Below are 13,213 nucleotides of genomic sequence, written 5' to 3'. Positions count from 1 at the left end.
AAGTTTAAAAATCAACCATTCAAATTTTAGAAAATTAAAACATAAAAAAAAAAATTGTAATTCTCACAATTAATTAATTAAATACAATAAATATCTACACTAAAAGTGATTATTACAACAATTTTTAAGTTATAAACTATTCAAATTTTATATTATTTGACGTATGTATATATCATATACATAAGACTCTTACTGCTATTATTTTATTTCACAAGTCGTAGTTCACTTATGAAAAATATTTATACCAATAAATGAAGAAGAGCTTATTTATTTAAAAATAATTCTATTATATGATTAGATACAAAATAAAAATATTTATTATATTAAAATAAAGTTTTTGTGTTACAATATAAAATATTATTAACATATTTTTACTTTATACTATTTAAATTATTCTTATTAAAAATAGCTTATTCAATATATTATATATACACATACAATAAATATTCTAAAAATTTTTATTCTTACTATTATAGATGTCATTGAAAAACTGTATATATTAGGAGAAGAATAATAAGTAGATGTCAAAAAAATTTTACAAAAATACCAAAAATAAAGTTTTTGTGCTACAACATAAAAAATATTACAGATTCAAATTATAAAAACTTTCATCAAATTATATCAAATTATACTTATCATAAAAAAAATCCATTAAATTATAAATTACTAACACAATAATTATTATAAATTCAAAATTAAATTAAAAATTTTAGATCAAAGTGCTACAATAACTTTTGTACTATTTGATAGAGAAGCAAAAAAAATATTAGGCACAACTACTTTAAATCTAATTACACTTCAAGATAGCAATGACACTAGTCAAGCACCATTTTTCAATTGAAAAATTTATACAATTTCATGTGGTATCAAAGTCAAAAGTTGCTAATTAATTCTTTTTTCGTTGTGAGTTACCATCTACAAAAAATGACAGCAAAGTATGAAATTTCAAAATTTAGTAGGAGTAATTTTTCTGTAAGGAAATTGAAGATAAAAGCCGTTATGAGAGAAGACAATTGCGTGACAGCAATTGAAGGTACTGGAATTACAGATGAAAAATAGAAGGAGATGGATAACAATGTTGTTGCAAACTTACACTTGGCACTAGCTGACTCAGTTTTATCAAGTGTAGTAGAGAAAAATAGTAGAGGAAATTTGGGATGCTCTCACCAAATTATATGAAGTCAAGTTACTTCACAACAAGATATTCTTAAAAAGAAGACTTTATACTCTTCGAATGAGTGAGTCCACATCGGCAACGGATCACATCAATAATCTAAATACGTTATTTTTTCAACTCTCATAATTGGAATATACGATAGCAGAAAATGAACGTACAGAACTCTTACTTCAAAGTCTACCAGATTCATATGATCAGCCTATCATTAACTTAACTAATAATATTTTGACTAATTATCTTTCTTTTGATGACATGGCTGTTGCGGTTCTTGAAGAAGAATCTAGGCGCAAGAATAATGAAGATATATTAGAGAACTCAAAACAAGCAGAGGCTTTGTTGATGACAAGAGGGAGATAAATGGAGCGTGGTTCCAATGGGAGTCAAAGTAGACTAAAGTCACAAAGTAAGAAGCAGGTCAAATGCTACAATTGTGGCAAAAAAGAACACTTCAAGAAAGATTGTTGGAATAAGAAGAGTATAGAGAAGATTCTAGAAGGATCAAATTCTCAAGGATGTGTTGTGAGCACCTCTGGTGATAGAAAAATCCTGTATGGTGAAGCAACAATTGGTTCTAAAGGCAGCAAACAGCTCACTGAGGTTTAGATTGTTGATTCAGAAGCAACGTGGCACATGAATCCTCATCGTGATTGGTTTTGTACATATGAACCTGTCTTGGAAGGATCGGTGTTTATGAAAAATGATCATGCCTTAGAAATTGTTGGAATGGGTTCTGTCAAAATAAAAATGTTTGATAGTTCTATTCGTTCATTTCAATGGATAAGACACGTGAAATGCTTGAAGAAGAATTTGTTGTCAATTGGACAATTGGATGAACGTGGTTGCAAGATCCATATTAAAGGTGGGATTTTAAAAGTTGTTAAAGGAGCTCTTGTGGTAATAAAAGCAGAAAAGATTGCAGCAAATCTATACATGCTCGTGGGAGATACTTTGCAAGAGGCAGAGGCATCAATTGCTTCAGCAAGCCAAGAAGAAATGACGATGATATGACATTGCAAACTGGGCTACATGTCAGAACGAGGCTTGAAGATTCTTGTAGAACGTAATCTCATTCCCAGGCTCAAATCGGTAAACTTACCATTTTGTAAGCACTGCGTTATAAGCAAGCAACATAGATTGAAGTTTGGTAGATCAACTGCTCGGAGCAAACACATATTGGAGTTGATTCATTCTGATATGTGAGAATTACCGGAGATGTCCGTAGGAGGAGAAAAATATCTTGTATCATTTATTGATAATTACTCTAGGAGGCTATGGGTGTACCCAATCAAGAAGAAGTTAGACGTGTTTGCGATATTTAAAGAGTTTAAAGTAAAGTTAGAACTTGAATCTGAAAGTAAGATCAAGTGTTTAAGGACAGATAATGGAGGAGAATATGTCGATGGTGATTTTCTAATATTTTGCAAGCAAGCAGGTATTCAACGGCAATTCACAGTTGCATATACGCCTCAGCAAAATGGTATAACAGAGCGAATGATAGGACTCTCCTAGAAAGAGCACGAGCTATGTTGCAAACTGCATGTTTAGCTAAGTCTTTTTGGGTAGAAGCTCTTAAAATTGCTTGTTATTTGATGAACCAGTCACCATCAACTGCAATTGGGTTGAAGACACCAATGGAGATGTGGCAAGGTAAGCCACCTAATTATTCTTCTTTACATATATTTGGTTGTTCTGTGTACGTGATGTACAATTCCTAGGAAAGAAATAAGTTGGACCCAAAGTCTAAAAAATGTATATTCTTGGGTTATGCTGACGGAGTTAAGGGGTATCGCTTGTGGGATCCCACTGCCTGTAAGGTAGTTGTCAGTAGAGATGTGATATTTGCAGAAGATGAATTGCAAAAAGAACAAGAATGACAGCACTGTTAAAGAGATAACCACTGTTCAAATAGATGAAAAATGCAGAGAAGGTGATCTTTCTGAAGCAGAACCACAGCACGAAGAACAAGAAGCAGAGGCCAATGACATAGAAGTTCATCGATCTACTCGACAAAGAAGAACACCATCATGGCACTCAAATTATATTTTAATAAACTATGATACATATTGTCTTTTGACAGAAGATGGAGAGACAACAACTTTTATGGAGGCTATGTGCAATCCAGACGCTTCTATGTAAATGACAGCAATGCAAGAAGAAATTGAGACATTACATAGGAACCATACCTGAAAACTTGTTGAACTTCCAGCACGTCGGAAAGTCATTGGTAACAAATGGGTTTACAAGATTAAACGAGATAGTAATGATCAGGTGGAATGATATCGTGCAAGATTGGTTGTCAAGGGATATGCTCAGAAAGAAAGTGTTGACTTCAATGAAATATTTTCTCTAGTGGTGAGACTAACTACTATTAGAGTATTTTTGGCTATTTGTGCTATATTTGATTTACATCTAGAGCAATTAGATGTAAAGACTGCTTTTTTTTCATGGAGAACTTGAAGAAGATATATATATGCTCCAACTAGAAGGTTTTGAAGAACAAGGAAAAGAAAACTTGGTCTGCACGTTAACTAAATCTTTGTACGGTCTAAAGTAGGCGCCAAAGTATTGGTACAAGAGATTTGATTCTTTCATAATTAGCCTTGGATATAACATACTTAGTTCAGATTATTGTACCTATTACAAGAGGTCTGGTGATAATGATTTCATCATTCTGCTGTTGTATGTGGATGACATGTTGGTGGTAGGTCCCAACAAAGATCAAATCCAAGAATTGAAGGCACAGTTGGCTAGGGAGTTTGATATGAAAGACTTGGGACTAACAAACAAGATTTTAGAGATGCAAACCCACCAAGACAAAAGGGATAGGAAGATTTGGCTATCGCAAAAGAATTATTTGAAGAAGATCTTGCAACGCTTCAATATGCAAGAATGTAAGCCAATTTCAACCCCACTTCTTATGAATTTCAAATTATCCTCAAGTATGTGCCCTAGTAGTGAAGCAGAGAGGATGAAAATGTCTTGAGTACCGTATGCATCAGCGGTGAGAAGCCTTATGTATGCTATGATTTGTACAAGGTCAGATATTGCTCAAGCAATTGCGGTGGTAAGTCGATTTATGACAGATCCGGGTAAATAGCATTGGAATGTTGTTAAGAGGATCTTGAGATACATCAAAGGGATCTCGAATGTTGCATTATGTTTTGGAAGATTGGAATTCATTGTCAATGGATATGTCGATTCAAACTTTACAGGTGATCTTGATAAACGAAAATCTACTACAGGATATGTGTTCATGCTTGCAGGAGGAGTTGTGAGCTGGCTATCTAAATTACAGATTGTTGTAGCTTTATCTACTACTGAAGCTGAATATATGGCAGCTACACAAGCATGCAAAGAAGCTATTTAGATCCAAAGGTTGATGGAGGAACTCGGGCACAAACAACAGAAGATTCTTGTGTATTGTGACAGTCAGAGTGCCTTGCACATAGCAAGGAATCCTGCCTTTCATTCAAGAACAAAACACACTAGAGTACAATATCACTTTGTTCGAAAAGTAATAGAAGAAGGGAGTGTTGTTATGCATAAGATTCACACGAAAGATAACCTAGCAGATGCGATGACAAAACTAATCAATATAGAAAAGTTTGAATGGTATAGATCCTCATATGGCCTATCGAATACATGAACAACATAAATTTTGAAAATTTATCAAAATTAGTTTTAAGTGGGAGATTGTGAAAATTAGTAAAGCTAATTTTAGAAAATAAATAAATAAATAATAACTAAATAAAATGAAAGGTAATAAACAATCCTAATTTATAACTTGAGAATTTTAATGGTTGAAAAAGAGAAAAATTATATACCTCTAATTGACGGATGATTCTTATTGAAGAGACTCACCTATAAATTGAGTTTTTTTTTTTTAATTCATTTCAATTAAGTTATCCAACAAGAACAATAATAACATTGAGTTACATATAGAGTTTTATTTCTTTGAGAGGTTTTCTCCTATATATAGAGAGGAATATTCTCCTTTTATCAAGAGAGAGTGTAATGGTAATCTCCTTGTGATAGAGAGAAGTTGTAATTCTCAAAAAAAGTTATTGAATTATTTTCATATTTTATACAAATTTCTAATTTTTCTTCTCTATATTTTGCTGTATTATTTGTTTGGTACCTAACACTTCACACTTATATTTGAAATTAAAGTAAATAATTTTAACTATGCTCTTAATAGTACACTATTACCAATACATTTGTTTCAACAAAAAATACCGAAACTTAATTCCTATTACAACAAATAAAACAGAAAATACAACAAAAATTTTATTTATTCAAAACATCATTTATATTCTTTATTGATTATAAGAACCAACTTCACCAACACTAATATCATCAGACCTAGATGAAATAATAATAAAGAGATTAAGAAAAAAGAAAAATAAACAAATCTAAGGCACATCTTCATTATATGAAGAACATGAAGAACATATATATACAAAGATGGAACAAAAAAAAGATAATAGACCAAAAAATATATACAAATCAACCGTTCGAAAAAAATATATCTCCACAAGAATATATGATAAGAAGAAAAAAGAAACAATTCCAACAACAACCAAAAATAATAAAAAAAAAGAGAAACATCATGTAAAAATACAAAGTTCATCAATTAAAACAAATATAAAAATAAAAATAACAAAAGAAGATATAACTATATAAGTTTTAATATAAAAAATTTTTGTAGTATAAAATATTTTAAATAAAAAACACATGAAGTTTAATATTAATTTGTATATATTTTAATTATTTTTTAAATAATATAATATTTTTTAAAATATACTATATATTATCATTAATTTACCATCCCATACATTACGCGAATGTCACTCTAGCTAGTTTAGATAAATACATGTACTATATTCAACCATCTATGACACAAGGTGTATTCTATTTATACTCCCAAAAGAGGATGCTAATTAATATGTGGGAGAAAAAATAATACATAACCTAGCTAAAACTATATGCTTTAGAATTGAATTGGCAAAAAAAAAAAAAAAAAGAACAGATATACATCAAGATTTATTATTTCGGTTTCCCCCAATAACTCTTCTCCCATGAATCCACTTGTTGAATTAAACTTTCTTTTCTCCTCAAGTTTTCATGCAAAGATGGAGGGTCAAAAGGTGGGGGCATGGTGCAAGGGTTGGTGATTGCAGGACCCTTCACCATTGATTCCATCATGAATTGTCTTTCTCTTCCTTTAGCATTGCAAACCATTGATTCCACGCATAACTCAACAGCTTCAGAACTTAAAGTGGGTGTATATCTAAATAGTTTACCATAACTATTTAAGAGATGAAACATGTAGTCATACACATAATCCATCTTCAATTCATCATAGATGAAATCACTTGCTGCCTTTCCAATATTATTAGCCTGATGAATTATTATATTCCATAAAAAACAATTAGATATATATTATTGAGTTAGACATTTGTATTTCTTAGTGAACAAGTTGAACTTTGAATTTGAGTTTGAGGTTACCTCATTCTGATGAGTATTGCCCCATTCCACAGCAAATTTAATGGATCTGCATTTGTCATCTTCCTTAATTGGCCAATAATGTTGCATTGGAACCAACCCTCTTGTGAAAAAATCATAGTAGTGTGGATTTACAAGCAGTGTGACAGAATCACATGCTAGAATGTATTTTTGACTAACAGACCAAGCAGAACCTTCAATGTACACCTTATATCTGCATTGAATCATGATTTGGAAATGAGAAAGAACAACACATTTTAGTGATAAATGTATGAGTATGAATCTAAAGTATGAATGTTATACCGACCTATGAATGCATTGGCTTGCCAAATCTGATTGCTTGTACCCTTCTTTTGATTCCTTTATCCAATCCTGAAACGAAACTGATGAAGTTTAAGATTGAATGAGAAATTGAAAGAGGATGAAACTGAATTCTATATCACTCTATTGATTCTGAACTTAACAACAAATACAAAAATAAGCAAAATATCTTTCTTTTCTGTATTCGTATTTTCTATCCTGAAACACTTAGCTGACAAAATCATACAGGAAAAACAGCACTAGTTAAGTAAGATTAATAATAATAATAAGAATAATACCTGTTTATAAATACGAGCATTCCAATCTTGTTGATCTGTAACATTGCATTTCATGAGGTCTTTTCTTGTGTCAGCAACATCAGGATTACCTTTCCAGTAAGCATATGGCTCTCTTTTAAGTCATGTTGTTCTCTTGTTCCCTTCTTTCATCTCTCCTGACAAAATCTCCCATGGCTTTATGTTAATCTCAGCCCTATACATACATAACACAATTTGTGTACTCTGAGTTTTTTTAACTTTTAAATACAAATCGAAGGGTTCAATTTGTGTACTCCCACAATTTTAAAAAACACCAAATATTACAATGTTAAAGTATATCACACATTTTACTTTCATATCAACATTTTTTTAGCCTTAATTCTTTAGCTCGCGCCAATTTCTAGATTTAATTTTATTGAAGAAAATAAAATTGAAGTGGAAGAAGAAAATTCAGAAAAAGTGAATTTGTCATATAAACAAATACAAAACTTAAAATTAAAAGAAAAACCACAGAGTACTTATAGAGTACGTATTATTGTCCACTATTTATAACTATTAGAAAATTAACTTTACTAAAACCTAACTCAATAGGTTAAATAAATTAACTATGGTTATGAGGTAATTACTATTGTTAACTTTAATTAACCTCTAACTAAAACAAACTTTTCTATCATCTATTCTTAATATATAAATAAAAGTAGATACATAATTTTATTCACATTATTTTTAAAACATCTTTTTTTTTATTAATGCCATTTCAGCAAGATAGCAACATTGCTTACTTGGCAAAATATTAGAATCAACCACTCAGTTTTTGTTTATTATACTTTGTCATAGCCGTTGGCTTTGCAACTGGCTTTTGGGGAATTATTGGTGTTTTGTATCTCAAGAAGAATTGGAAGTATGCTTGCTTTGGATATGTGGATGAGGTAGCAGACAGAATTTATGTTGCAATTGCTTGAAAGTAGCAGAACTGAAGAACAGGTTGCAGTGAAAGTGCCTTGATGGGTGACATTGGCACATCATGAATATTCTGAAGCCTGCTTTCTAGTTTTTACCTCTTATTAGAATGTTTCACCTCAATTCAAATAAGGCATTTCCAGAAATACTATCCTTTGTTGGCATGTTTTTGTATTTGGATTTGGTATTTTGGTTGCTGGTTATACTTTGAGTGTTCTCTTTGGTTGTTCATTTGTATTCACTACAGACACCTTTTTTTGTCTTTGTGATGCTAGTTTCATTTTAGCTTTTTTTTTTTTTAATTACAATCTAATTAACTTGATTTTACACGTATGATTGAAATTTTCTCACAAATTTTCATTTAAAATGAAATGATTACAGTTGGATTTAGTAGCAGATGGATTAAGATTATTAGATGCAATTATTTTACTTTTTTATTTTTTAGTAGTAGTAGTAGCCGTAATAAACCACAATTTTGCATACTGATATTCAACAAATTTTAAGGAATAAAGAATTTACACACAGCTCTCTAGTCAATATTGCCATTTATTTTTTCTTGATTCTTGTTGTATTTATATATATTCTGTTATTTCCGGATGAAGTTAAAAGCTTAAAAATCCTCCTCATACTTGCTATCAATCATATATAGTAGATTGAGTTAATAGTCAAAATAGTCCTTGACTCGATCTTCATTTTCGTCACTGAAAGATAAAATTAATCAAAGTCGTCCCGAAAGATAACCAACATATTCACGTTCGTTCTTCCGTCATTTCGTTGACTGAGGTGGCTAATGTTCGCTAACGTCTGTTAGGTAGCGTTTGTTTTCGGGGGGCAGGACACGGAGACATGGACAATACTTGTTTAAAAAGTATTTGGAAATAGAGACATGGACAGTGGACATATTGTCTCCGAGACAGTTTTTTATACTTTTGTGTCCACTCTTTCACGAAGGACAATGATGGACACGGGATTTGGAAGAGTGGACACGGACAATTTTTTTTTATTTTGTTTTCCTTTTTTTCCACTATTACCCCTTCTTATTTTTGCTATTGTGTTGTTCAGAGATACTTTTTTCTTACTGTTCTTCTTCTATCTCTTTCTTTTCCAGGTACTCTCCCATTTCTGTAGAATTTTTTTATTGCGGGTAGATAATTCTTTTCTTTTTATCGTTTTACTTCAATATCATTTTAACCTTATATTATATATTATTTGATTTGTAATAAAAATAATACCTACGTACTCTCATTTTTTATTAAATTAATTTGTATTGATGTAGAAAATTTGGAATCACATGGTTATTTTAGTCCTTTTATATAATATTTTAGTTTTGTCCATGTGTATCCAAACATAATACTAGACATTACATTAGTGTCTTATCCATCGTATCCAAACACAATACATAAAAGATAATTTTTAGTGTCTCCGTCCTATTGTCTCCGTTTTAGTGTCATGTTCTGTCCTGTCTCTAAAAACAAACGCAGCCTTAACTACCAACGTGGCACACAAACAAAAAGACGCAGTTTTGATTAAATGGCCTCCAAACCTTGATGCGTTGTCGTTTAGTGTCCAAAAAAGATTCAAAACATTACACATACGGATAAATAGAAGTAGTGTTTGCAATGCGGTTTAGATCGATTTTGAATAAAAGATTCATATGATCTAAATACTAATTTTACTTGCGATACGATTTGGATTGTATAATTTCTTAAAAAAATCCGTTTCAATCCGATTCAATTTTGAGCGGTTTAGATTGAATTGGATTTGCAATTTTATAAATTAAAAAAATTAAATATATATAACAAGTCTCAATATCAAATTTTAAATAACCAATAATGACATAATAAGTTTTAACAATATCTTAAAAAATTAACGATAACATAATAATAGAAATAAAATTATAGGTTAACTAAAATAAATAAACAAATCATATTTTGAATATAAAATATTTCTTAAATAATAATAATAATACATGAATAATATAAAAATGTATAACAAATTAAACATATTATAAGTAAAATTGTAAATATAATAATAAAATAATAATATTATAGTATATTGTGCGATTTGGATTAGATTGGATCGGTTTTGAGAAGTAAATCTAAAATTCGATTCGATCCGATCCGATCCATACAATTTATAAAAAATAGAATTCAATCAAATCCAAATTAATACAATTTTAATCGGTTCAATTTGAATTGAATTGAATAAACGGTTCAATTTAAATCATATTGGATTTAGACACCCTACAAATAAATACATATACTATATTCAACCATCTATGACACAAGGTATATTCTATTTATACCTGCCAAAAGAGGATGCTAATATATGGGAGAAAAAATAATACATATATAATCTAAAACTATATGCCTTAGAATTCAATTGGCAAAAAAAGAATTGATATACATCAAGATTTATTATTTTGGTTTCCCCCAATAACTCTTTTCCCATGAATCCACTTGTTGAATTAAACTTTCTTTTCTCCTCAAGTTTTCATGCAAAGATGGAGGGTCAAAAGGTGGAGGCATGGTGCAAGGTTTGGTGATTGCAGGACCCTTCACCATTGATTCCATCATGAATTGTCTTTCTCTTCCTTTAGCATTGCAAACCATTGACTCCACACATAGCTCAACTGCTTCAGAACTTAAAGTGGGTGTATATCTAAATAGTTTACCATAACTATTTAAGAGATGAAACATGTAGTCATACACATAATCCATCTTCAATTCATCATAGATGAAATCACTTGCTGCCTTTCCAATACTATTAGCCTGATGAATTATTATATTATTGAGTTAGACATTAGTATTTCTTAGTGAACAAGTTGAACTTAATTTGAGTTTGAGGTTACCTCATTCTGATGAGTATTGCCCCATTCCACAGCAAATTTAATGGATCTGCATTTGTCATCTTCCTTAATTGGCCAATAATGTTGCATTGGAACCAACCCTCTTGTGAAAAAATCATAGTAGTGTGGATTTACAAGCAGTGTGACAGAATCACATGCTAGAATGTATTTTTGGCTAACAGACCAAGCAGAACCTTCAATGTACACCTTATATCTGCATTGAATCATGATTTGGAAATTAGAAAGAACAACACATGTTAGTGATAAATGTATGAGTATGAATCTAAAGTATGAATGTTATACCGACCTATGAATGCATTGGCTTGCCAAATCTGATTGCTTGTACCCTTCTTTTGATTCCTTTATCCAATCCTGAAACGAAATTGATGAAGTTTAAGATTGAATGAGAAATTGAAAGAGGATGAAACTGAATTCTATATCACTATTGATTCTGAACTTAACAACAAATACAAAAATAAGCAAAATATCTTTCTTTTCTGTATTCGTATTTTCTATCCTGAAACACTTAGCTGACAAAATCATACAGGAAAAACAGCACTAGTTAAGTAAGATTAATAATAATAATAAGAATAATACCTGTTTATAAATACGAGCATTCCAATCTTGTTGATCTGTAACATTGCATTTCATGAGGTCTTTTCTTGTGTCAGCAACATCAGGATTACCTTTCCAGTAAGCATATGGCTCTCTTTTAAGCCATGTTGTTCTCTTGTTCCCTTCTTTCATCTCTCCAGACAAAATCTCCCATGGCTTTATGTTAATCTCAGCCCTATACATACATAACACAAATCAACATTCAAACGTTTCTTTAGCATCATCTCATTCCCCTGCTATACAACCAGCAATTCATCATACTAGAATTGTATACAGATATATGCATTGATTTGTTTAATAAATTGAGTCGATACACATTACATTACTGTTAGATCAGGTTTGACACTCATATTAGATAGGATCTACGCTTCATTCAATAATAAAGAAATGTGTATCTACTTAGTTATAGCTCAAATGGCATCGTCTTCTCATACTCAATTAAGAGGTTGCGGGTTCGAGTTTCCTATAAAAAAAAGTTCAATAAATACCAAAAATTAACTACTAGTATCTATATATAGATTCATACATGTTATTTTTATACTAATAAAATAATCAACCACCACCAAAAGAATTAGATATTTCACAACAAAATACTATAACAAACTTTTGTGTAAGACAAAATAAATGAATTATTTTATAAACATTAAATATGTATTTATAACGTGATTGATTTTAGTGTCTACCTAACACGGTAGATTTGATTACGATAGATTTAATTACGAATATAACTAATTTGAATACATATTGAATGGTAACAATAATCAAAATTAAAGTGAAATGTGCTTACCAACCCCAAAAGGACCAATCAGGGAAGACAATGTCCAATGTAGCATCATTAGCACAATATCTAAAGAGTGGTGGAGGAACATTGCTAGCATTATTAGAATTAGAACCACCATAACGTTCAGCCAAAATGACAGGCCAATCAACACAATCAAACATGAACTCCATATCTGGCAACATCCCAGGATACCTCCTTAACAATTGCAATATCCCCCACTTTGTAAAAACATCTCTTGTCTGAAACGCTTTGCCATAAGTCTCCAAATAAGCCTTCCCTTTAAGAATCACCAATTTGAAATTTGCTGTTTTTCTAGCCTTGTCTACCATCTCCTTTGTTATGCCTGTGTGGGCCCATGGTCTTAGATCCTCGTGGATCCAACGGAAGTAATCTGGACACGTGGAGCTTGGTAAACGGTCTTGATTGTCGGCTGGGATTTCTTCATGGTTGGGGCATGTTTTGTTTAGATTGTATGCAGTGCAGTTTAGTGGAATCTCTATTTGCTTTGGGGGCATTTTGGTCATTTTAGGCACATTGTTGTTTTCTGTTGTGGCTAGTATTGGTGGTTTGGAAGGTGTGCCTCCAAAAATAATTAACTGCTAAAAAATATTCACAACACCAAATGGTAAGAAATAAATTAAGATTAACGAAAATAAAACAAAATCAATAATGAAATTTTTTTTGTGTGATTTTTTTAAATTAACATTTTATTTAAAATAATTTAAAAACAAAATAAAAATGACATCATC

At 30.9% G+C, this 13,213-nt stretch overlaps 1 protein-coding gene and 1 pseudogene across 2 annotated transcripts in view; both read right to left on the bottom strand.

Moving 5' to 3' along the window:
- Positions 6,201-7,482, bottom strand: LOC107641520 (annotated as a pseudogene).
- LOC107644834 (O-glucosyltransferase rumi homolog) overlaps positions 10,429-13,213 on the bottom strand; it is a 6,128-nt gene continuing 3,343 nt past the window's right edge. Inside the window, exons 3-7 of one of the 2 annotated variants that reach the window (XM_016348774.2) lie at positions 12,471-13,063; positions 11,666-11,858; positions 11,376-11,440; positions 11,072-11,282; positions 10,429-10,991 (exon numbers count right to left, since the gene is read on the bottom strand). In XM_016348774.2, the coding sequence (XP_016204260.1) occupies positions 10,638-10,991; positions 11,072-11,282; positions 11,376-11,440; positions 11,666-11,858; positions 12,471-13,063 (1,416 nt within the window). In that variant the 3' untranslated portion in view covers positions 10,429-10,637. The remainder of the gene's footprint in view (positions 10,992-11,071; positions 11,283-11,375; positions 11,441-11,665; positions 11,859-12,470; positions 13,064-13,213) is intronic. The other variant, XM_016348775.2, reaches the window with a different exon arrangement.

This window comes from Arachis ipaensis, chromosome B05 (assembly GCF_000816755.2).
Source record: "Arachis ipaensis cultivar K30076 chromosome B05, Araip1.1, whole genome shotgun sequence".
In the NCBI taxonomy this organism is placed as follows: Eukaryota; Viridiplantae; Streptophyta; class Magnoliopsida; order Fabales; family Fabaceae; genus Arachis; species Arachis ipaensis.
The sequence above is the reverse complement of the archived record's forward strand: the minus strand, read 5'-3'. Positions and strand labels throughout refer to the sequence as shown.